Source organism: Gracilinanus agilis, chromosome 6 (assembly GCF_016433145.1).
Source record: "Gracilinanus agilis isolate LMUSP501 chromosome 6, AgileGrace, whole genome shotgun sequence".
In the NCBI taxonomy this organism is placed as follows: domain Eukaryota; kingdom Metazoa; phylum Chordata; class Mammalia; order Didelphimorphia; family Didelphidae; genus Gracilinanus; species Gracilinanus agilis.
In genome coordinates, this window is record NC_058135.1 from 44,935,655 (window position 1) to 44,960,543 (window position 24,889).

General features: G+C 37.9%; 2 protein-coding genes across 4 annotated transcripts in view; both read right to left on the reverse strand.

The window, feature by feature from the left end:
* The window catches only part of LOC123252229 (alcohol dehydrogenase S chain-like), a 262,791-nt gene that overhangs the window by 27,071 nt on the left and 210,831 nt on the right, over window positions 1-24,889 (reverse strand). The window contains 7 exon segments of the mRNA XM_044681623.1: window positions 4,092-4,146; window positions 4,516-4,654; window positions 11,092-11,227; window positions 12,231-12,491; window positions 12,683-12,902; window positions 13,007-13,094; window positions 15,611-15,749. Coding sequence (XP_044537558.1) covers window positions 4,092-4,146; window positions 4,516-4,654; window positions 11,092-11,227; window positions 12,231-12,491; window positions 12,683-12,902; window positions 13,007-13,094; window positions 15,611-15,749 — 1,038 coding nt within the window.
* Window positions 6,867-10,387, reverse strand: LOC123251826 (R3H domain-containing protein 1-like). 3 transcript variants are annotated; one of them, XM_044681141.1, is made up of 2 exons: window positions 10,140-10,387; window positions 6,867-9,928 (listed from the first exon to the last, which is right to left on the reverse strand). In XM_044681141.1, the coding sequence occupies exons 1-2, from the start codon at window positions 10,272-10,274 to the stop codon at window positions 6,959-6,961; spliced, it is 3,105 nt and encodes a 1,034-aa protein (XP_044537076.1). In that variant the 5' UTR covers window positions 10,275-10,387; the 3' UTR covers window positions 6,867-6,958. The 3 variants fall into 3 exon arrangements, with proteins under 3 accessions (XP_044537076.1, XP_044537077.1, XP_044537075.1); XM_044681142.1 differs by having other exon boundaries at window positions 6,867-8,760; window positions 9,016-10,143; XM_044681140.1 differs by having other exon boundaries at window positions 6,867-10,143.

Consider the following 24,889-nt stretch of genomic DNA (forward strand, 5'->3'; position numbering starts at 1 on the left):
GAGGGTAAAGCAACATCCTGCTTACCTTTGCCATTGAGCTCCTAATGTAATGCCCTTCCTACTGCATGGTGATGCTCTGCATTACAGTCAGTGAGGCACAAATGATGCTTTTTCTCCAAACTCAGGTAATGATGCCTCCATCCTCTCGACACAGTTCTCCTTGTGACAAAGGGTCCAAATTTCCTGGATAACTGGCTTGGTGTAGATGTATTAAGTGTCATTGAGGACCAGAGGAAGCCAGAGGTGGGGGAGTAGAAAGAGACCTGGCCTGAGAGGCTGTAGATCTGGCGTCTCCTGCTTCTCCTATGTGCATTGGGATGGCTTTTGTGTCTCTCAGAGATCCCAGTTTCATCATCATTTACTCACAATGTTAGCAACTCACATTTAACTTAAGGTTTTCAAAGCATTTTCTTTACACTGTGAAGCAGATAGAACTTTACTGATGACGAAATGAAGAACCAGAGACGTTACAGAGACTTTTCTACCTCACATAGCCAGGAAATATTTGATCCAGCATTTGAACCCAGATCTTCTGTTTCTGAATTTAATACTTCCCCCACTATTGTCCACCACTATAAAAAAAAACAAAACAAAACAATTCAACTATATAATCTCAGAGGTTTGAAATGATTAGATTCTAATTAGTCCACAAGAGGCAATATGGCATTGTGGATTAAGGTCAGGTCTTGAAGTCAGGAGGATGTGTTTGAGTTATCATTTCCAAGCAAATAATTTAGAGATTTATGTCTCCAGTTCTATCTTCTCCCCACACCTGCACTCTTGAACCTCCAACCACCTACTGGACACTTTAAATTTGAATTCCTGAACATTTGAGCACATGCAAAAACTGAACTTTTCTTCCAATTTTCTCTTCTTCCTAACTTCCCTATCATTGTCAATGATATCATCATCTTTCCAGTTATCCAGGCTTGTATGTGTTGGCATCATCCTTTAAACATTTTTTTCCCCAGATTACATGTAGTTCCAATTTTTAATGATCCATGTTCTCTCCCTCCTTCTTAGTCCTCCTTCCCGGAAATGGCAGGGATGATATAAATTAAATCATGTAAAGCATATTTCCATTTTTGATACATTATGAAAGAAAGCCATATTGCTTATTCTACAAAAAACATGCAAAAAAGGAAGTGAAAAGTATTATCCTTCAATCTCTACATTCAGACTCCATCGATGCCTTTTATGGAAGTGGATAGTCTTCTTTTGTCATAAGTCCCTTGGAGTTGTCTTGGATCCTTGTATTGGTAAAAATATTTTAAATCAGTCACAGTTGATAATCATACATTATTGCTGTTAACATGTACAACATTCTCTTGGTTCTGCTCATTTCGCTTTACATCACTTCATTTAAGTCTTTCCAGTTTTTGTTGTCCTGCTTATCATTTCTTATTGGCACAATAGTATTCCATATGCCACAATTTTTTGTCCAATCCTCAGGTGATAGACTTCCCTTTGATTTCAATTCTTTGCTACCACCAAAAGGGCTGCTATAAATATTTCCCCCTATCTTTGATCTCTTTTGAATAAAGATCAAATAGTGGTAGCGGTGGGTCAAAGAGTATAGACAGTTGTATGGCACTTTGGGCATGGTTCCATATTGATCTTCAGAATATCTGTATCACTTCACAGCTCCACCAATAGTGTATTAGTGTACCAATTTTCTCATATTTGCTATAGCATGTATCATCTTACTATTTTTTTTGTCACTTTAGGCTGATAGGTATTAGGTGATATCTTAGAGTGTTTTAATTTGCATTTCTGTAATTAATAGTGATTTGGAGCATTTTGAAAAGTAAAGATAGTTTTAATTTCTTCGTCTGAGAACTGCATGTTCTTTTCCTTTGTTAATTGGGGAATGCCTTGTATTTTAAATTTGACCTAATTCCCCATATATTTGAAAAATGAGAACTTTGCCAGAGTTACTTGGTACAAAATCCACCCCCCCCCCAATTTTTCCCCTTCTATTCCTCTTTGCATGTTTTCTTTTTGCAGAATTAAAAAATAAATATAGTCAAAATTATCTATTTTGTGTTTTTCTCTATATCTGAGAAGTAAACTATTTTGTGTCCCCTTAATTTGTTTATTTCTAAGTCATGTGTCCATCCTGACTTTTCTTGGTATATGGCAAGAGGTCCGCATCTATGCCTAGTCTCTTCCATAATGTTTTTCAGGTTTTCCTATCATTTTTATTGAATAGTGCATTCTTCTTTCAAAACCTTAGATGTTTGGGTTTGTCAAATACTAGATTACTATTGTCATTTACTACTACACGTTGAGTTAGGCATTGTGTTGGACTCATCTTGATCCAACAACCTCCTTCTTCCAATTTCTTTCCAAATCCTATGCATTCTAACTTTGCAACATTTCTTGCCTATTTTCCCTTTTCTCCTTTGATTCTTCCACAAGTCTGGTATAGACCCTCATCATCTCAGGCCTGGGTTGTTGCAATAGCTTGTTGGTTGGTCTGCCTTTATCAAAAAATCTTTTCCCACTCTAGTTCATTCTCCCTTTATCTATCAGAATGATCTTAATAAATTCAGGTCTGTCCATGCCACTCCTTTTTCAATAAACTCTAATGGCTTTCTATTAACCCTAGAATAAAATAGAAAATCTGATGGCATTAAAGCATTTAAAAACTTATTGAAACCAGTGGAAATACACATCAGCCATTGGGGACAGGGGGAAGTCGAGGGGTGAAGGGGAAAGTAAGAGCGTGAATTATGTAACCATGTTAACTTTTCAAAAAAATAAATATTAATAAATGTTAAAAAATACTAAAAGTAAAAAAATAAAAATAAAAAAAAAACTGATTGAGTCTTCTTATACCTTGTTCTTTCCACCATAGACTATGGTTCAGGAAAATTAGCCTCTTTGCTGTTCTTCTCACAAGACATTCTATCTTGCAGTTCTATGAATTTTCACTATCACCTAACCCTGGCATTCTCTTCCCTTCTCATTACTGTCTCTTGGTTTCCCTATCTTCTTTCTGGTTAAAATACCCAGCTAGAATTTTCCCCTCTGAAAGAAGCTTTTCTCGGATCCCCTTAATGCTAGTGCCTTCCTTCTGAAATTAGATAGTTATTTGCCTGTTCTTTGCCTCATTATTTTGTAAAATCTTTGAAGACTTTAGGTCCTTTTTAAGTCTTGCCTTGGGTACATTTTAGCTGTGTGATCATAGGTAAGCCATATAACTAACCTCTCGGTGGTCCAAGTTATCCACTAAGTTTGTAAATTAAGGTGAGTGCATGTATGGCACACTAGAAATTTTTTATAATGATGAAATCAATAGATCTGGGTATAACATTTATTGATATGGAGGCCACATACATGGCTTAATTAGTCATCAACTCAGTAATATGGAAGTCAACTGATTTTGGTTTACCTACATATCCTACAGGATGGCTTTCATTCCTTTATTCTTTCAATGCTTTATTCCACTGTGTAAAATAATTAGTAGGTGGGAATACATAAGTTAAAAAAAAAGTTCTCAAGCTTGGGCAACAGATCTTTCCAAAAGGCAAAATATTTTTTTAAAGATAAACACGAATTATTATTTTATTCTATTACATTTAGGAACTTCCCTTATAAAAGTCCATTCTGCTTGATTCAATAGTTAAAAGCCTTCATAGTTTGGCTCTAACTTTTCCTTCTAATCATATTTTGTCCCGCCATCCTTCAGGTATCCTACACGCCAACCAAGTACTTTTCATTTCCTTAATACATTCTACCCATTCCTTTTTTTATTTGCTCTGCTTGGGTTACCCTGTATCTCACCTCTTTTTAATATCCTACCTATCCTTCAATCATGCAGGTTGGATTAAAAAGTCCTAGCACATTTCAGAAAAGACAAAATGAAAACTCTTCTTTGAATACAAACCCAGGGAATTCAGGCAGGAATCAAGTTTAAATTCTCCATCCAATTCATATTTCAATAAGGCTCCTGAATATGGCCTATTTTACTTATAGAACTTCTCAGAACTCTTTTGTGGCTCCCCATTGCCTTTTGAATAAAGTTAATGGTACTCAGACTGCCATTTAATATTCTCCACAATCTGGCACCCCTCTACTTTTCAAACCTCTTGCCTCTGCACATACCCTGGTAATAATTTCAGAACCCAAACATTTCTAATACTGCACACATATAATTAAATTGCAAGTTTAAACTTGTTTACATATACTTTCTCACTTACAACACCAATTACAAGTTTTCATTTTTATTGAACCATTTTTTAAAATTATTGAACCATAAAATAGATATTTTATATTAAATTATGAAACTGATACAGGGAGAATTTAAAGGGCAGGTTCTGTTATATCCCACAGCTAATGAGTGGTGAAGTTGGGAGTGATGGCATATTGCCCGATTCCTGCACTGGGGCCATCCTCTCCATCTGTTTCCAGCTCATTTTGGGTCTTATGAAAAGGGACTCCTCATTTTTACTGTGTTTTTTTTTTTTCATGTAAATGTCAGGCACAAAGATTAGAAAGCAAAATTCTTACCTTTTTCCTGATCGGAGAAGATCAATCCCTTCATTGACTTTGAGGAAAGGCAGCCTATAGGTTATCAATGGGTCCAGATTAATTTTATTTTTCATGTAATCATCCATTAATAAAGGAATATGGTCTCTGGTTTTAAAATCTGCAAAGGAAGAAAAAATAGACAGCAATAGTGTTCAAACAATAAATCTAACTCAATGAATCAAGTAAATTCTGGTAAAATGTACAAGTTACAAATGTATACAGAATTATCTATTAACTGTAAGATTAGAGTATCCTTTCTATCTTTTTTTAGACAATACAAGAAGCTACTTGATTACCTAGAAGAAACATATTCTCCATAACTGACATAGCAAAAATTGAATGGTGTTACATTCAAGAAGCTTCAGTGGTTCACTCTACTTATAGGGATCATGTTTATATTTTGCTGTTTAGCACCTAAAATTCTTCATAATTTGGATCAAGAATACCTTTTTTGGGGGTAGAAAATGATATCCATTTGATAGTCAATGATATTCATTCAATGACATTCATCACTCATTCATGATATTAAGAACACAATTTGTAAGATCAGCCAGTCCAAGAGTTAAAGCAACACTGAATGCAACCGGTGGAAATTTTTGCATATTGTTCCCAGATCTTTCTCACTCATTGTTTATTGTGGATAATGTTTAAAATTTATTTTTAGGGGCAGCTGGGTAGCTCAGTGGAGTGAGAGTCAGGCCTAGAGACAGGAGGTCCTAGGTTCAAACCCGGCCTCAGCCACTTCCCAGCTGTGTGACCCTGGGCAAGTCACTTGACCCCCATTGCCCACCCTTACCAACCTTCCACCTATGAGACAATACACCGAAGTACAAGGGTTTAAAAAAATTTATTTTTAGAATTTTTTAGAATTATTGAACAGAATCTTCAAAATTATTCTCCCTTCACAAATGTTATGATTTGGTCAAACTTCTTGACTTTTTGTCCTTTCTATGAGAAAATCTATCCTTCTTGGTCTTTGTATGAACTTTCACCTATTTCTAAAATATTTTCCCTCTTCACTTCTACATCTGAGAATGTATAATTTTCTTTAGAGGTAAATTAGAGTGCTGTCTGGTAGTGCTTTCCTGCTCCCCACGGTTGCTGGTATCTATCCATGCCTCCAGTGAAATTACTTTGAATTTACTTTGTAGGTGTTTATATTGACTTAGTGTATACATATCATTTTCCATAGTAGATTGTAAACTCCCTAATAATTGAGTCTACCGTTTTTGTCTTTGTATCCACATTGCCTAGTGTAGTATGTATCGCATAGTAGCCACTTAATAAATCCTTGAGGATTGATTTATTTACTGATGACAACCTTGGAGGAAATTGACCACCTTTAACTTGCTTTTTTTTTTTTTATATTTGTAAACATTTATTCTTCTGAACTGAAAAAGGCTTGCATCAGCACACATTGTACAGCCTTGCAAATTACACAGAAATTGAAAAAAAAAAAAGTTTCTTGTCCTGCAGTGCAATGAATCTTTGATGTCCAGTGATCCGCTGCAAACAATGAAAACAAATTTAAACCATTTAGGAATTTTCTAGCACTTGACAAATGCATTTCCTTACAGTGACCAAAGATAAGATCCATATTGAGGGAAAGGCAAATAAGTGGCACAATTATTTGGGGGACATATGTTTTAAGATTCATCATTTTTACCTTTTGACTTAAAAAAAAAAAGAAAAAAGAAATGTTTTCTTTACTTTCTTCCTGTTTTAAGGAGGATTCCTATTCCCCTTTGAGAATCTGCTATGTGGTTTGATTAAAATGAGTTAAGAACATAATTTATTTACAATTAACATTCACATTGTCTGAATATATTGAATAAAGAAAGGACTTTGTGAACAAATTCTATCATTACTGAAAAATGGCTTGTGTGTTTGGAAATTTTCAGAGGAAGAGGAATCTTCTATGCTAAGGATTCTTTTCATTCAACCATCGAGAAAAAGAGAATGAGTAGTTTTGGCTCAGATAGTCTACCTCTTGCATCCCTCCCACATCCAAGATGGGTCACAGTGTCCTGGCTGCAAAAAGGAAATATAGCTTCCAATACGACTATTGGTTGTGAAGAAAAATTTGCTGTACAATAGAGCTTTGGATCTGATACAAGAATTCAGAAATATAAAACAAAAGAACCATAAAAGTCATCGGCATTTTAACAGCATCCCTCAGAGAAAGCTGCTACTCTGTATAAGGTTGATATGGATTCTGGTCATTTGGGGTCAACAGTGTATCTCTCTTCCCCCCACCCCCCCCACCCCTTTACTGGATCACTGGCCTTTCTTTGAATGCTATTGTGCCATTGCCAAATGTCCCAGGAGTCTCTATAATGTTAACAGAAGCTCCAAACATCAAGCTAATCTAGGACGGCAGAACACAGGTGTCATAAAGGATGAAGGTCCAGTAGTGGATCTGCTACTGAGAACTTGCCCTTTCTAGGATATGAAAGTCATAGTGCTTCTTGCTTGTCCTCAGCTTAAACTTGTTCACTGAGTTAATTTGTTTCTTCAATGCGTTTTGGGCAGCTGAAATGGAGGGGAATGTCGCTAGAATGGTGTAAGTGGAGGCCAAGTCACTAGGTTTAGATTGTTCTGTCTTCATCGCGCCATCTCCACTGCCACAGTAGAGAGAATGGTGACGCAGCGGTGTCTGAGACTGGGGATCCCGGAGCCAGCGGATCTTGGCACCAATTTTAAAGAGTTCTCCAAAAAGCTTCTCAGCTTCTACTCGGGTTATCCCATCAGGTAGTTCTGTAAATTCTAAGACCTTCCCAATAGCTGCTTCTCCTGCGCCAAGGTCAGTGGAAGCAGCCTTTTTTGCTTGTTTCCTTCCTCGGTTTCCATGCCTACTTCCAGGCTGACCCTGTTGGCTTGGAATGTGTCCATGCAGAATAGAAGGAGGGTTATATTGCAGGGGTTGGCCCAGTAATGGATATCTGGCATCACCCTGCCCAGGGACAAAAGGTCTAGAAAATTGGGGTACGATGGAAAGAGGTGCTAATGTGGGACAGATATTTTTCATGTTGGAGAGCTGAGCTGGTGCTGGTGACTGGGCTGGTGAGGTGACTGGGCTACCAAGCTGAGGACTGTGCTGTAATTGGACAACATTTTCTAAATTGCTAAACTCCACTGACTTCTGTCCTCTTTGATGATCACAGTAGTATTTGTTTTGTTTCCATTGAGGGGGTGAGTGGGCTCGAGGATGAGAACTGTTTGGTATATTTAACTGCATCATGACAACTCCTCCAGCAGGTGGTGGTACGGCTGCACATTGGTGGCTTGGAAGTTGTTGAGAATTGCCCGGTGAAGAGGTTCGAGAAAACTGTAACTGATCTGATCCTAAAGGCTGCAAATAACCTACAGATGAGCTTAAATTGTTTTGTTGACCAGGTGGGATGACACTATAGTATACTGGCATTCCTGTGGTGGGCACAGGTCCTTGATTAGATTGATTAGATATTATAACAGGCTGTTGATAAGTCTGCTGAGGCATTCCCTGGGAACCTTGAGGCAGTGAAACCTGATAAGATGGCACTGAAGGATAGGGGACAATCACACCTTGAATTTGATTTCCAATATTGTTTTGTTGGCCACTGACTAGATTTTGATTTTGGGATGGTTGAACTGCAACTATCCCTTGGTAGTTTTGCTGTTGCTGGCTGGGCATAACCTGGTAACCTGTCTGCTGAGCAGGCTGTGGCAGTGCCTGATTTGGCTGTGTGTTATAATGGACGGAAGCAACTGGGCGATACTGATGTTGACTGGAGGGATACTGCCCTGGAGCACAGTAACATGCTGGCATCTGAGGCGTGGGTTGCTGTACATATGCCTGTTGTTGGAGCATCTGCTGGTTTACAGGATGACCAGAGGCAGAATAGCCAGTAGGGATTTGTTGGCTAGGTGGGAGGGGTGGTGCTGGTGGAGGGGCTGGTGCCATAATATATCCAGATTGCTGTGATGGCTGAAGGACAACAGTAGACTGGAACATAGTGTTATGAGGGTCAGAAGCATCAGCAGATGGCTGGCGGACAAGACTCATATGGCTAAACTGGGATCCAAGGTTGTCCTGTGATAAAATGTGATTGGCTGCTTGTTGCTGTGATGGTTGGGGAGGAGGAGGTTGCTGTGGAGGTCCAGGCACTTGGGTTCTAATGGGCTGTTGGTTCATGGGAGGATTATACACAACTGGACTGCCATCAGGATTTATAAAGGGCTGACCTGTTTGTGGGTTGATCAGAATACTGCCAGGTGGTATGCCTGCTGCTTCCAAAGGAAGCAAAAAGAAGCTAGTGCTAGGAGGTGCAACTTGCCCACTTAGGCCACCATCAAAGGGAAGAGAATTACTAGTGCTGACAGTTGGGTAGACGACAGGGGGACCATGAGAAGGCTGGCTGAGAGCTGTAACTGGAAGAGACTGCTGGATGTGAGAAAGAGAGCCCGTGGACGACCCTATACTATTAGAAGACTCAGAACCTGTTTTTGAAAGCCTGCCTATGCTTTTGCTGCTCCCAGAGCTATCCCCTCTTGTTAGAACTGAAATTCCACTGAAGCTGCTCGCTTTGGTTACAGCTGGCTTCAGATTACGGAGGGAGCTATCAGAGTCCGTGCTGCTCCAGGGACGGGGCTCGGAGCACCTCAGCTCGTTCTCAGTGCTGCTCTGATGGCTGGTGGTTGATCTTCCAGATGCTTCCTTGTTGACTCTAAATATTTGGCGTCTTTGCTGTGTACTATTTGCTTCCTCCTCTTGGATTCTTTTGTCAATAAGATAGGTCTCTGGGGAACACAGGGAATCTTGGGCAAATATTCGATCTCTAGCTCTTTGATATTCTTCTTCTCGCTCTTCTATAGATTTGCTTCTTCTGTCATCTTTTAATCGTATTCTCATCTGATTATCATCTTTGTCTAGACTAGAGTTATCTCTTTTAAGGATATAACGCTTCTGAAAGTCTTCACTTTTATCATCCTTGATATGATCATTAAATTTCTGATCTGGTATTCTTGTATTGCTAGTTTTGTTCACTATGACTGACTTCCCACTCTGATCAACATTGTGGTCTAATCCAAAATAAGCAGCTACTCTATGTAATAGCATCCTATGGTAAGATGTCATTGGGGGGAATTTTTTTCTTGGAGATTCATTATTACCAATGAAATCTAAAATTTCCTGTTCTAATTTCAGCAGTATCATTCTGTCCCTGGGATTGTTTTTTAATGTATTTACTAAAAATTCATGTAGATCTATGCCAGTTGAATCTGTGTATTCTTGACTGGAATCTCTTGATAACATTTTTCTGGGCAATTTATCCCCTTTTTCTTTTTCTGCTTCATCTTTGGAGGGTTTCTCATCTTTTTCAAATGATTGTGTTAACTGGATCTGGATTTTCTCCTGTAAATCAATTTTGCTGTCAATGCAACGTTCATTCTTGTCTGCTGAGATCTTCTCATAGTTTTCTGATTTGATGAGATTTTCAATTCTGGTTGCATCTTTCATTTCTGCTTCCAAACCCTTCACTGTAACAGTTCCATCTTTTACAATAATAGTATCAGACATCCTCATTAGAGAAGGTTATTTTAGAATCCTACAGGAATCTTGAAGCCTGATGTGTGCTATAGATTTGGGATTGTGGTCTTCCACAAAAATAAAAGAAAATAATCCAAGGTTCCTTTTCACAGTTGTCAGCCAGGATGTCAGTTGTATTGAACCATCTGGAATCTTGTAGGAGGAGTCCCATGTCCTTGTCAACAGTGTAGAGTCCTGGACTGAATTGGACTGTCTTGGATCATATATATCATCACTTTTAGTTGCCCGAGTTACTGAGGAGGAGGAGGAGGAGGAGGCGGTCGGAGCGCGGTGCAGCAGGGAGACAGCGGGGTTGGGTGGGCGCGACTGGGAGTCACACGGGAGAGAATTAACCCCATCACCAGCCCCAGACACCGGCTCCAGCGGCTACCGCCTAACTTGCTTTTAATTGTAATCAGTATTTATAAATCTGGTATTCCTTTCTGCTCTCTGCTCCAGCTTTAAGAAACCTTTTAGTCAGGGATGTACTCATCAGTTTTTAATAATGGGCTCTCCAAAAAATGTACGGCGGATATAACTTTAGGTTTAATAATCTGTGTACTTAATATTTCCTTTTTTTAAGCCAAGAAAGAAACGAAACAATAAATCAAATCTTGATTTGTAGCATTTGCCAATTTTAGAGATGTAATTAAAAATTAAAATTAAAATTCAGTTTTTGTTAGCAGGCTTGAGCATACCCCCACCTTTAGAAAAGGGAAGATTAAAAAAAAACAACCTTTTAGTTTTCTCTTTCCTTGCTTTCTCTCTACCAGTGTCTAGAACATTGCTGGTACAAAGATGGTGCTTAATAGATGCTAACTGGTTGACTAATCTATTGATTGAATTAATTCCTCTCTCTTATTCTATAAATGCCAGCTGTCATCTCAACATGATAGGAATGAGGGATATGTATATTGTCCAAGTTTCTGGAAAATTCAAAGGAATCTAATGGAGTTAAAACTCCTGTTTTTTTCAAGTTTTCTTCCTACCTCCTAGCAAGCACCCTTTCAGAGTCTGGCCAGACAGTAGTTGCATTGGGTCAAAGGCAAGCTGGGATTTTTCAGGTGCTACTCCAATAATTACACAGACACCATAGCTTGGGTTGCAGGATTCCAGAGCAGCAACCTAAGGTCACAACACAATCATGAGTTCTTCGGTCACATTGCTGAGTTGCATAGAGTTCTACTGTGAAACTTGTACCATGAAAATAAAAAAAAATTGTTAACTTAAAAAATTATCATCTAAGCAAAAGTCATATTCATTTCAGGCATATGAGTTGGATTGGATCTCAAACTCCCATTTTCTTGATCAGAATAATGTATCAAAGGAGGTGAAGTTTGCCTTGGGTCATCCCCTGCACCTCCCAACCATTCTCTTGTGATCTATCCTTCATTTCAATTATTTAGAAGAAAATATATCTTTATAAAATTAGAGAATGTCTTCATTGAGGTATATGATGTAGTCTTTGTTTTTCTTGTCTATTCCCTCTATAATTTTTCTTCTTTTACTTTTTGTTCTCTCTATTTCCTACTCCATTTGACTGTTCTGTTTCCTTCTTTGTCTCATTGTCTTTCTATTTATATTCTTATCCCTCTGGTATTCCTTCCTTCTTTCTTTTATTGCATTTCTTGTACTTGAAATGAGGAAGTATCAGGAAGAGAGTGAGAGACAAGCAGAGATATAGAAAGAAGCAGAGAGAAATAGAAAGTGAAAGAGACAGATATAGAGAAAGAAAGCTCATGAAAGAATATGAAAAAAAATTACACCTCTGCTTTGTGGAGGAGAAAAAAAGGCTACAGATAGCTTTTCTGTCTCCCTTTGAGCCACACAATGACATTTACTTCCCATATGTAGGAGACAGCCCTTTCTAAATGTAGGAGCTTGTCTGGGATTATTCCTCTCTATATTTATTCTTTATGTACTCTAACACTATATCATATGGGTACAATGGGTGGTTATATTGATTTAAATATATTCCATTACACAGAACCTTGAAGGTAAGGTAACTTCTCATGGATGTTTAGCTCTCTTTTTTCTTTAAGTCCTTTTTGGTAAAAGTCAAGTTAGTTTAATAGGCATCTCCCTGCTGCCCTAAGACACCTTCCCTTTGTGCCCATAGAGAACATACCATGGTATCGATAGTCCCAATAGCTTCAAAGCTAAAGTCAGCACCAAATGCAGTCATTTCCACCACCACCTGTGGGATGGGCTTCTTGAAATTTTGAGGATTCAGGCAATCAGTAACTCCGATAGCTTTTGCTCTGGCAAGTTTCTCTTCATTGATGTCAACACCAATGATCCTGGCAGCCCCAGCTGTTTTGCACCCCAGGACAACTGAAGAGCCAACACCTCCGAGCCCAAAGACAACCCAGGTGGAACCAGGGGTAACCTGCACAAAGGAGCACAAATTCCTAGTGAGACTTAAATGCTGAATACGCCTGCATCATCTCAACAGAAGATATTTTCTTCACACTCAGTCTGGCCAAGCTACTTATTTGATAATTTTGGTTGGTTCAATCATGATTTGTCATTGATCAGGGCAAGCCTTATTTACCCAATTGGCCATCAACACGTGCTCACCTGTGCTTTCTTCACAGCAGATCCATAACCTGTGGTGAATCCACAGGCTAATAAACAGACTTTCTCCAGAGGTGTAGCCTCATCAATATTTACTCCGGAAATCTCATGCACCACAGTGTATTCAGTGAATGTGCTTGTTCTACAAAAGTTGTACAATTTTCTTCCTCTGCATGTAAATCTGCTGGTACCATCAAGCATCAATCCAACTCAAGGCATGACACTAGACCATGAGGACAGACACAGAGAATCTCAGAAAAAGAGAAATGAGATCTAGCAGTTCTGGGTAAAAATGGAAACAGAAGTAGTGATAGGAGGATCACTTACTCTTCCTTCAAGCAACAGTTGCCCTTGGCATGCAAGCACGAGTCACATTTTCGACGCTGGGGTAGAAAAACTATTAGGACCTTATCTCCTCAGGGAGGAAAACAGAGAGCAAAACTGAAGAGCATCAAAATAAAATGTGGAGACAATTCAGCAGTTGTGTACATTGAATTTCATAAAAATACCTTCCTAATTAGAATGGAAGCTTGTCACGTAACTGGCATTAACTATACTAATGCTCTTGGCTAGGAAGAAACAATTTTCCTCTTGGCCTGAACCATGCAAATGACTACATGAGCATAAGAGAAGCTGTTGGCTTTATGGACACCAATTCCCTGGCATTTGAAAACTTTACAAAGCTACCACTTACTCAAGAATGACAACAATATAATTATGTCCTACATTTCCTGGGGAAATTTTTTTGGGAGTTAGAGGCTAATGGTTTTGAGCTCCCGTTTTTCCTGCTCGTGTATAACATATTTTTTTAAAAAATTATAGATAATAGACATTTAGTATCCTATATGAGCTTGTTTTTTATTCTTGGGTTTATATAAAAATATTTGCATTGATTGATAATGTTACATTTAGAATAAAAAAGAAATTTAAAAAATTTAAAATGAGGTGATCTTCTTGTAACCCCTCTACACATACCCTTCATTTTATTCTGTACTTAGTTCACTAATTGCCTAATCTTTAGTCTTTCCTCATCAACTGGTTAGTCCATATGGGCTCACCATGATCAGATCTCCCCCATTTTTGCCTATACTTGATACTAACATCTCCTCACAATATTCTTTTTCCCCCCATTCTCCTTTTCATAAAGAAACTCAAAAACTTTACATTTATATTCCTTGGTCTCTACTTCCTCTCCCTATTACTCACTTTTTAAACCCTTGTGATTTGGCTTCTAAACTCATCACTCAATGAACCTGTCCTCTTCTCACTTGCCAAATCTAATGGCCTTTTCTTAATCCTCATATTTTTTGACCTGTCCGCAGCATTTGATGCTTCTGACCAGCATCTCTTTCTGAATACTGTACCTTATCTCCTCTTGGGGAGGATAATATCTAAGGGGGAAAATCATGCTTAAAGCTGGTGGGCTTGGTATGTGCCTGGTGCTGCCTTCTAGAGAAAGGCCCAATTGAGCATTCTGTGTTCTGGCTTTATATCAGTGGATTATGAATGCAAAGCCCAAAAGAAAGCCTTCTCTGCTCCCTGTTGGGAGGTGGTATTAACCTTCCACACTTTGCTATGGGACTAAAGGATGGCAGTATGTATGGACAAGGGGAGAAGTCAATGGGATGGAGACTGAGTCATGAATTTTGATGAGGGTATAACCAGCTAAAAGACTAATGTAAAAACATTGACCCACAAGCACAAAGAGGTGGAGTTGAGAGTTAATGGCTAGTTAGTCTGAAAATCAAAATTAGGCACAGAAAGCTAGGTAGATATCCCAGAATGCCATCTGAGTTGGAGCAGGGAGGACCTAGAAAACTCTCCTTTTCTGAAGAACTTTTCCTTTTCCTAGAAAACTTTCCTTTTTCTTTTTCCTGGTGCTTGGAGGTCACCAGGAGTTAGCTGCACAGAGTGGCACTAAGCATGGTTTCACTCATTTTTGTTAGCTGCACGGAGTGGCACTAAGCACAATTTCACTCATTTTTGTTGTTATTCAGTCATGTCTTACTCTTCATGACCCTATTGGTGGTTTTCATGGTAAAGATATTGGAGTGGTTTAAAATTTCCTTCTCCAGCTCGTTTTGAAGATGAGGAAACTGAGGCAAACAAGTTTAAGTGACTTGCTCAAGGTAAAACAGCGAGTAAGGATCTGCGTGGTCAGCTTTGAATTCAGAAAGATGAGTCTTTCTGTTTTCAGGGGGAATCTTCTAACCATTACATGTCCTACTTGCCTGAGTTTCACTCCTAGGAAATCCCAGTTCTGCTATGAAATTCTACTTCTCTCCTGCTTCAGTTGAATGCATTTGACTTTTCTTTCAACTTTTCAATATTAGGTAAATCTCAAGGGATTCATCCACATGGGACATATGGAAAGGGGTTAGGGAAATGAACAAGCATATATTAAGCACCTCTGATATGCCAGACACTTTGCTAAGTGCTTTATGAATATTATCTGATTTAATCTTCACAATTAAACCTGTGAGATAGGTCAATTATTATTCCAAATTTTACAAATGAGAAAATTGAGGTAAGAAATGGTTAAATGACTAGCTCAGTCATACAGCTAGAGTCTGAAAGTAGTTTCGAACACAGGTTTCCTGATTCCAGGTTTAGAACTCTGTCCACTCACCATCTAGTTGTCCTTACATATTTTCTGAGGGTTCTCTGACTTACCAAGACCTCCAGAAGGGAGAATTGCAGAGGCTATTATGATGTAGGTGCTACCCCTCTACTCTATGGTTCAAATCCTAGGTCTATTTTAAATCCTTTGCTTCAGCTTCCTCTATTATTTACTTACATTATTATAATCTACTTATACATATGTTAATTTACTTCAAATTTTCCTTTCCTTTTGTAGAGAAGACAATAATTTTTGTAGAGGAGTGGAAAGAAGCTTCTAACATCAGATACTGCTTTTAATTCCATCCCCACCTGGTTTCACACTGTTCACACATTCTCCAATGCTTTCCACTATCCCAGCTCCTTCATGTCCCAAAATTACAGGTAAAGGTAATTTGAAGTCTCCTTCTAGTACATGATTATCTGAACCACAGATCTCTGAAGATGTAACCTACATGAAAATTAAATGACATCAAATATAGTAGAATAATTTCTTCATATAATGTTTACTAAAATCTAGTATAATATATATCTTTATAACAAGTATTTTAAAATACTATCACTGTTCAAAGTTTCTCAAATATAACACTTTCTTATTTTATGAATATCAATACATTTGTGTTTGTTAAACTGAAGACTCCTAAGTGAGTTCATAGGTTTTTGCATTTGGAGAGGGCAAAAGATATGATAGCAACACACATTTCAAGAATGCCTTAATGTTGGCTAAGCACTTATATCACAAGAATACCATGATGTCTTTAGTTTTTCTAATTATAAAAAAAAAACTTTGTCTTTCTAGGTTAGCACCAATACTGGTTCTATGGCAGAAAAGCAAGAGCCAGGCAATTGATATTAAGGCACTTGCCTAGGATCAAACTGTGATAGGCAGAAATGGGCAGCCATTTCTGTAGGTGCAAGTTAGCAGTTTGCCACTTTGGAACATAGAACCTGGCAGAGTACCCAGGGCATATGCCAGGGTGACAGTTAAGGACAGGATAAAAAAGGGGGTCCACAAATCCATGGGGACTCACTCCTTTCTCTCATCTCAAGGGTGAGGGAGGAGGTGGGGGTTCTGGGCTCCTGGGTGGTTTGGGAGATTTGGATGGGCAGGCAGGCAGGGACAACCTCCATTGCTAGCCAAATTCAATACCTCATTGGCAAAGCCAACAACCTTCTATTCAAGCTAGTGTTGACAGCAACTTTCAAGAAAACAACAGCATCTGACCCAGGGGCCTGATAGCCTTTGGGCTCAGCTATAAACAGCAACAGAGTTGTGGAGTGCCCTAATGGCTTTCTCATACTCTGCACTTAAGAAAAACTCATGTTTCAAGATTTATTTAGTATCAAATATTTAGGCAAGATCTTTAGGGTACCCTTCACCCACCTTTCCTACTCCTTCTTACCTACCCTCAGTTTGATTACCAATAAACCCTGTTTGACCCTAAAGCCTAAACAATCTTTGAACCCATTTACTTACCTTAATAACATCTAGACTCAAGCAGCCAGATCTGGTTAACATCATTAGCTGGCTTTTTCCTTTCCTAACCAGTGTGATCCATCTTCAACATAAGGTTTCAGAAAGTCACATTCTACTTCCTGGAAACATTTACCAACTGCCTGGCCGGATTGGTTCTTAAGGCTTTGAAGCTTTAGCAGAGATTCTTGGGCTCTTAAAGGAGACTTAACCCAGCTGGTGTGGATACAAATTTATACACACATATAGCTGTGGTTAGGGTCTCTCTTTCTCTCCCTATTTAAGTTCCACCATTAGCACTTGCCTGGCCCCCTTGCTGCTCATAACAAAATAGCTAGGAAGTGCCCAAGATCAAATTTGAACTGAGGACCTCTTGCCTCCAGCCCTGACTTTCTATTCACTGAGCCCCTATGATCCTTTTAGTAAATATTACCCTCCTTGTTTTTACAGGTAAACAAGACAAGGCTCTGAGAGGTTGCTTGCCCATGGTGCCACAGCTAATCAATGGTTGGTACAACATTTCAATGCAGGGCTCTCTAGACTCCATGCACAACCTGCTGTCTTTTTGCTACTTGATATTACCTCTCCTCCGTAGTGTTTGGAAAAAAAGATGGCTGGCTGGATTAAAATTCTCTATATAATAATTCATTGGTTGTGTTGTGATGGTAGTTATTTCAATATTTTATGTTGGGGATGGGACCAAAGGAGCCAGAGAAGTTAATTGCTGACAATTGCTGACACTTGAGACCAGACAGAATTCTGGAAATTTACTCTGGAGGAGAAGAGGAGGAGAAGTCTTCGGGCAGAGGACTGGGAGGAGAGAGGAGGAGGACATCCAGCTCAGATCCAGTCCAGAGGGCTTCCTGAGGATCTTTCTTTTGGAAATGAAAACCCTGATTCCCTGATCAAAGCCATTCCATTGCACCTCACCCATCAAGACTTCAGCCATTGAGTTAGCTAAGTTTGGACTCCATTTTGAGAGCAATCTCTTACACTTCTTCACCCATTCCCAACCTTCCTGAGAGACCCCTTTCAGTCAAAACTTACATTATAGAAAAGGATAGAAACAGAAAAATAGAAATAGAAGGAGAAAGGGAGACAGATCCCATAGGAATAGCAAAGAGGGCACCCCAAAATCCCTCTGTCCTTCACCCCTTTCCCCAATCCCTGATTTGTGAATAATCAAAAGCCATTCAACAGTCAGATAGCATTCCAGAGTGCCTGAGAGACAATGAGGGAGACGGGGAACCACAGCTTGGTCCAGCTACCTCCATCTTGAAGCCGGGCCCCCTGCTGCAAATTTAACTGATTGGGGGGAGGTTTGTGTGAACACCATCCTTATTCAGGATCAGATTGGGGTACCATATACATCCTTTATAGGGTAGCCTCACCCCCAACTCCTGAGGGGTGGCACAATCATCCAGGTCACCCAGTTTCAGGGTGATACCTCCTTAAATCTCCCAGTGTATATTTGGCCCCAGGGGAGAGCTGGAAGAGAGACTCACCACATAGACTTTCTCTATCTCCCTTCTATCAGATATTCATGACTGACATTTTTATTGTTACAGAAGGCAAGAGTCATTGGAAAAGACCCAGATGATGGGAAAGATTGAAGGCAAAAGAAGAAGGAGAAAATGGGATACGATGGATAGATAGTGTCACGGAAGCAAAAACACATAAGTTTAGACAGACTTAGGAAGATAGTGGAGGATAGAAGGGCCTGGTATGCTGAGGTCCATGAGGTTACAAAGAGTTGGACATTATTAAACAAAAACAACAACTATCACCACAGTTTATGGGCCCCCACCAATATGCTTGCCTTTTATAGTTGGTCAGAAAATACAATTGGTTTAAAGCAAAGGCATTTGATGAAATAGCCTATTAAGGAAGTTAGTAATAAAACATTTCCATTATAAATCTGTAGTACACTCTCCTCTGAATGCATAGAATATGTGTAGGGAGAATGGGCACATTTGGAGAGGCAAAGATACATAGCCAGGAGCAACCAGTACTAATAATTCATACCCAGATTTTTTAGGAAACTTCTAATAAAGGATTTTTTGGATTTCTGATAATAGAGGTCACACTAAGTTAAGGCATAAGTCATGGTTGATGCTTTCAATGGGCAGGTTAGTAGATATTTTGTTCAGGAATGAAAAAAGTAAATTAGGAGAAAACTATGCCATGTAGGTCATGGGTTTCCTTCACTTAGTCTTAAGATGGCCATTTGGTATGTTATATATATATATATATATTCAAGCTCTGGGAGCTTGAAGTTCACTTTTGATTGACAGATAAGTCAGTTGGATAGAATGTTCCCAGAGAGGCATGCGGGATTCAGGAGAGAGAGCAGTTGAGAACCCGGAGAGAGGTTCTGGGGTCTTTTTCTTGTCATGAGGCTAGAGATCAGTGTGTAGATCCTGGTCTTTGGAGATAGAGACTTGCAAACTCTACCCTGCAAGCTCCTCCTGTGTTTCCTGTACCGTTATCAATCTGTTCTTGACCACCATCTCTGTTCTACTGCCCTAGATATTAGGAGTTTCATCACCTTAGTTATCTAGGCTTCCCCAGGACCCGGGAGGGATCTGGGAAGTGGGCAGGAGAAGAAGAAGAGAGTGGAAAGGGTGGATATATCTCAACTGTTAAGGCTTAAGATCTACAGAAGAAGAAGCTGAAGATTTCACAGCAGTTTACCTGCTCTGGTTTAGCCCTGGCCAGGCTGAACCAGAGAGAGAAGCTGTCATCTTGATTCCTTCATTTGCCTGCAGTTAGAGATTCATTAGTAGCAATTTAAAGTAGGGTCTCCTAATACCTCAATCCTTTACCATTATCCTTCTTATCGAATATATACAAAGTTTAAAGTACCTTCCTGAATTGGTTTCCAAAGCTTATTTGGGAAGGGAGCCAACACAGTCAGATTATCAATGTTATTCCAGCTGAAGAGCCCAATAATTAATACCAATTAACCCCAGGTGGGTCCTGAAGGGATAAACCACTTTGACCTGAAGGATCCTGCCTGGGCAACTGTTATAAAGGAAAAGTACCATCTTATCATCTCTGTACTCCAACTTCATATACATCAAATAGAGTTAGTGACCTCCTTTAATATAACAGGCACTAGCTATCTCTAATGAAAGAATGAGACACTAGTTCTGTGATATAGTTGATTGTTAACTAAGATTTATTATTAACTCCTATGTAGAATTGCTAACTTGTAGTTGTTGATTTAATAGTAAGAAATGGTCCCAGGTATTAGTTGATTAAATAACTGGTTATAGCTAACTATAACATACGGTCAGAAAGATGAGCTAATCAATTTACTCATAGAACCATAGATGTACAATATTATATTAACATTTTTCTAGAGAAGTATAATCTTACATTAATCTTTTAAAATAAGTATATTGGGGAGCAACTGGGTAGCTCAGTGGATTGAGAACCAGGCCTAGAGACAGGAGGTCTTGGGTTCAAATCAGACCTCAGACACTTCCTAGCTGTGTAACCCTGGGCAAGTCACTTAATCCCCATTGCCTAGCCCTTACCACTCTTTTGCCTTAGAACCAATACACAATATTGATTCTAAGACAGAAGGTAAAGGTTTTAAAAAAAACAACTCCTAAGTGAAGTGGGTTGAGTAATAGAGTCATGGAGAATAAATGAAACCATAGGTAATTTGAGCAAGAAGGGACCTTTGAAAGCATCACATTCCTTCTCTTTATTTTGCAGGTAAGGAAACCAAGAGAAGTAAAATTGACTTATCCAAGGTCACACAACTAGCTAGGAGTTGTTGAACACAAGTGCCCTGACTTCCAGGGCTAGGAGTGTGGATAGAACATTGGATTTAAGAGTTAGAGGAGTAAGATTCAAATCCAGCCCTGTGACTTACTATCTTTCTAGCCATTTTCTTCCTTGGGACTCCAGTTTACTCATCTCCAAAAGAAGGAGGTTGGACTACATGCCCTCTATGGTCCTTTCTAACCCTACATCTAAGATGCTGTGACTATGCCCCAAAGTCATCTATCTCTATATTTTTTCTAAGGAATTTAGTGATCATATGGAGTAAAGATCTAGGACAGTACCTACTGGGATTAATAGGATTGAGTGAGGGATTTTTAAGATTACAGGAGACAACTTCCAGGAACTAAGATCATGGAGTAAAGAAAATATGAGCTCACCCAAACACATTTCCAAACCTTTAACAACAACAACAAAAATACCTTAAAATTAAGGGAAGCAGGAGGGACCTGTTTCACTGGGTTGATAAGAGAGGGTAGTAGCCCAGTTAGTTCATGCCAACATTGAAGCATGTGAAGCTTCAAAGGCAAGTGTGAAAAAATGTGAGGTCCCAAAAGAACCCAGGGAAGAACTTGAAGAGAACTTTAAAAAATAAAATAAAATAAGAATTGATAGAAAAAGTCAATAGCTTGGAAAAATTTCATTGAAGAAAACAACTTCCTAAAAACTAGAGTGGGCTAGATAGAGAAGACTCAACAATATACTAAGGAAAACAATGTTTTAAAGACTAGAATGGGCCAAATGGAATAAGAAACACAAAAGATCAAGGAAGAAAATAACTCTTTAAAAATTAGAATTGAGAAAATAAAAACTGATGACTCTACAAGACAGCAAGACATAACAAAATCAAGAAAAAGGATTAAAAATAGAAGAAAATCTGAAACATTTCACTGGAAAAACAACTGGTCTGGAAAATAAATCAATGTGAGATAATTTAATAATCATCAAAATACCTGAAAGTCACAATAAAAAAGAACCTGGACACAATGTTTAAAGAAATCATCAGTGAAAACTGCTCCAATATCCTTGAACAAAAGAGGAATATAGAAATTGAAAGAATCCCTGTTCACCTCCTGAAAGAGACCAAAATAAAAAAATAAAATTGAAAGCAACAAAACCATTGAACTGATAATAAATAAGACACAGAGCTTGTTTTATGAAAAAAAATCAATAAAATAAATACACCATTGTTTAATTTGATTAAAAAATATCCAGTACCAAACATGAATTCACAACCAATGTAGAATAAATTAAAGTATTTATTAAAAATTATTTTGCCTAATTATATACTAATGAATCTGACAATCTATGTGAAATAGATGAATATTTAAAGAAATATAAATTGCCCAAATTAAACCATCTCAGAAAAAAGAATGGAACAAACCATCAATGAATTCTGTAAGAAAAATTCTCCAAGTCCAGATTGATCAATAAGTGAATTCTATGGTACTTTAAAAAACATTTGACACTAATACCATGTAAAGTATTTGGAAAAATAGGTGAAGAAGGAATCCTACCAAACTTCTTTTATGGCACAAATATGGTACTAATACGTAAATCATCAAGAGAAAAAAAAACAGAGAAAGAAAACCATAGCTTAATCTTCCTAATGAATATTTATGAAAAGGTATTAAGTAAAATAATAGCAAGGAGATTACAGAAATATATCACAAGGATCATACAATATGATCAGCTATGTATTATACCAGGAATATAAAGATGGTTCAATAGTAAAAACTATCATCATATTTGACCATTTTAATAAAAAACAAATAGAAACCATAGGATTATCTCAATAGATGAAGAAAACTTTTTGACAAAATATAGTATCTATTTTTTAAAAAAACATTAGAAAACACTGGAATAAATGGAGTTTTCCTTAAAATGAAAAAAAAATTGATCTAAAACCATCAGCAATCATTATCTGTAATGGAGACCAATAAGATCAGGGGTGAAGCAAGGATACCCATTATCATCACTACTATTCCACATTGTACTAGAATAGTTGGTTCTGCTCATTTCACTTTTCCTTAGTTCATGGAAGTCTGTCTAGGTTTTTCTGAAAGGATTCTGCTTGTCATTTCTTACAGGGCAAGAGTTTTCTGTCAAAATCATATACCTATCCATATAACCCATGCATTTTGGATGAATTTAAAAATAATGATCTGAAGGAAAGAAACAATTAGTTGTTAAGTGCCCACTTTATGCCAAGTACTGTGCTAAGTGCTTTAAAACATAATTTCATTTGATCCTCACCACAATCCTGGGAGGCAGGTGCTGTTATTGTCCTCATTTACAGACTAGGAAACTGAGGCAGACAAAGGTTAACACAATTTGAATACAGCTCTTCCTGACTCCAGGTAAGCACTCTATCCATTGTGCTATTGAATGCATCTTATATTATGAAAGTAGTGAAGATACATTTGAATATCTTCAGTTAGAAGATATATACTCTTCCACACTTGCAGCTGGATGAATTTTGTTTAAGTTTATGGTTTTTCAGGCATGTTCTTCATACATTTATACAATTTTTGTGCACTGGAAAGAGTACTGGATTTAGAAACAGAAGATCTGAATTCTCTCTCCCCTCCACCCAGGCTCTGCCATTTGTAAATTAGGTTTTACTTTGAACAAGTCACTTATTTCTCTAAGGCTCGGTTTTTTTTTTTTTTTGTGAAATGGGAAAACCAATCGCAGTGCCTTGCCTGACAACAAGATTTTTGAGAGTCTTAAATAAATAGTGTGTGTAGAAATGTCTTTGTCAACTGCAAGATGCTTATAGGAATTTGAATTATTTCTTTCATTAGTTAAGTGTTCAAGGGAGTAGAACTTAGACCTGCAAGCCCAGGAAGGAAAATCACTGGTTCTTACTCATTCCCCAAATCAGAAGGTAGGAATTCATTACTGTCAAACTTTCATATATATATATATATATGAAATCTTTCAGTTCATATATATATTTATATATAAAATATGAAATCTTTCAGTTGGGAAAAGGAATCTCCTAAAAAGTACTCAGAATTTTATTTCCTTTTCTTTTATCCAGGGAGTAGGAGCATTTGTGATCCTTTCTTTCCTTGGTGTCTTGTTTTATAACAGTAAGGGTAATTGCTGAATTTATTATCAAACTTACTTATGCCTAATAAATTTCTTATTGACTCCCTGAATAATAATTTCTGGGAAAGTTTGGTGAGAATGGATGGATCTATGATTTTATGCTTGTAGGCAACTTCCCGTGTAGAACTAAAGGCATAGTACTGACTTAGAGCTTGAAAAGACCTTTAGAAGTCATCTAATCCAATCCTTACATTTTATTTTTATTTTTAACTTAATTAAAAAAAACTCTTACCTTCTTTCTTAGAATCAATACTAAGTATCATTTCTAAGGCAGAAGGATGGTAAGGACTAGGCAAACTGAGATTAAGTGAGTTGCCTAAGGTAACACAGTTAGGAAGTGTCTGAGTCAAATTTAAACCCAGGCTTGGCACTCTATCCAATCCCCTCATTTTACAAATGAGGAAAGTGAGGCTTAAAGACAAAGACAGTGTATGACATAGCCAGAATTTGACACCAGGGTCCTCTGATTCTCAATCAAACACTCCTGCTACCCTGCCACATTAAGTGATTCATCTGTGGATACACATTAGTACTTATGAAATGGCTTGAATTCAGGTTTTTCTTACCTTCTAAGTAGTATCTCATGATAATGCAAAAGAGAGATTATTAGTTTTAAAAACATTATTCATTTTACAAGATAATTTAATAATGGGTTCTTCTAAATAACAAAAACTTTTAATGCAAATAAAATAATATTTCATAATAATTTGACTTACAAAAATTATCAGGAATACATCAATGTATAAATAAGTCATGATTGTATATGTAAGTAAAATAACATGTTTTCATATAATAAAGTTCTTTATTTAGGTAACATAATTCTCTTTCACTTCTATAAAACCAGTGTGGAAATATACTCCTAGAAATAAACTGTCTACTTACCTTGCCAGCAGTTTCCATAGAACATTTTCCTTGCTCCATCTTCCTACCTTAAAACAGATCAAAAGTAAAATCTGACTGTCTTGCTGGGAGCAAACCATTCCTCATACTTATAGTCCCTAGGAACAGAACATTTTATTACAGTTATTGCGTAATAGTATACTCATTAAAGGAGGAAGAAAATCGAGAGACAAGGAAATGAGAAAGGTATGAAAGGAATGATAGAGGAGGGATTTAGAAATTAGAAAAGAGGAGAAGAGGGGCATGGTAGAGAATTTCTAACTTCAAGATTAGGAGGGGTATAGGGAAGTGAGAAAGAGAAATGA

Bases quoted from the DNA above. Each gene is read 5' to 3' on its own strand.
- LOC123251826 (XM_044681140.1), bottom strand. From the start codon at position 10,099: ATGAGGATGTCTGATACTATTATTGTAAAAGATGGAACTGTTACAGTG.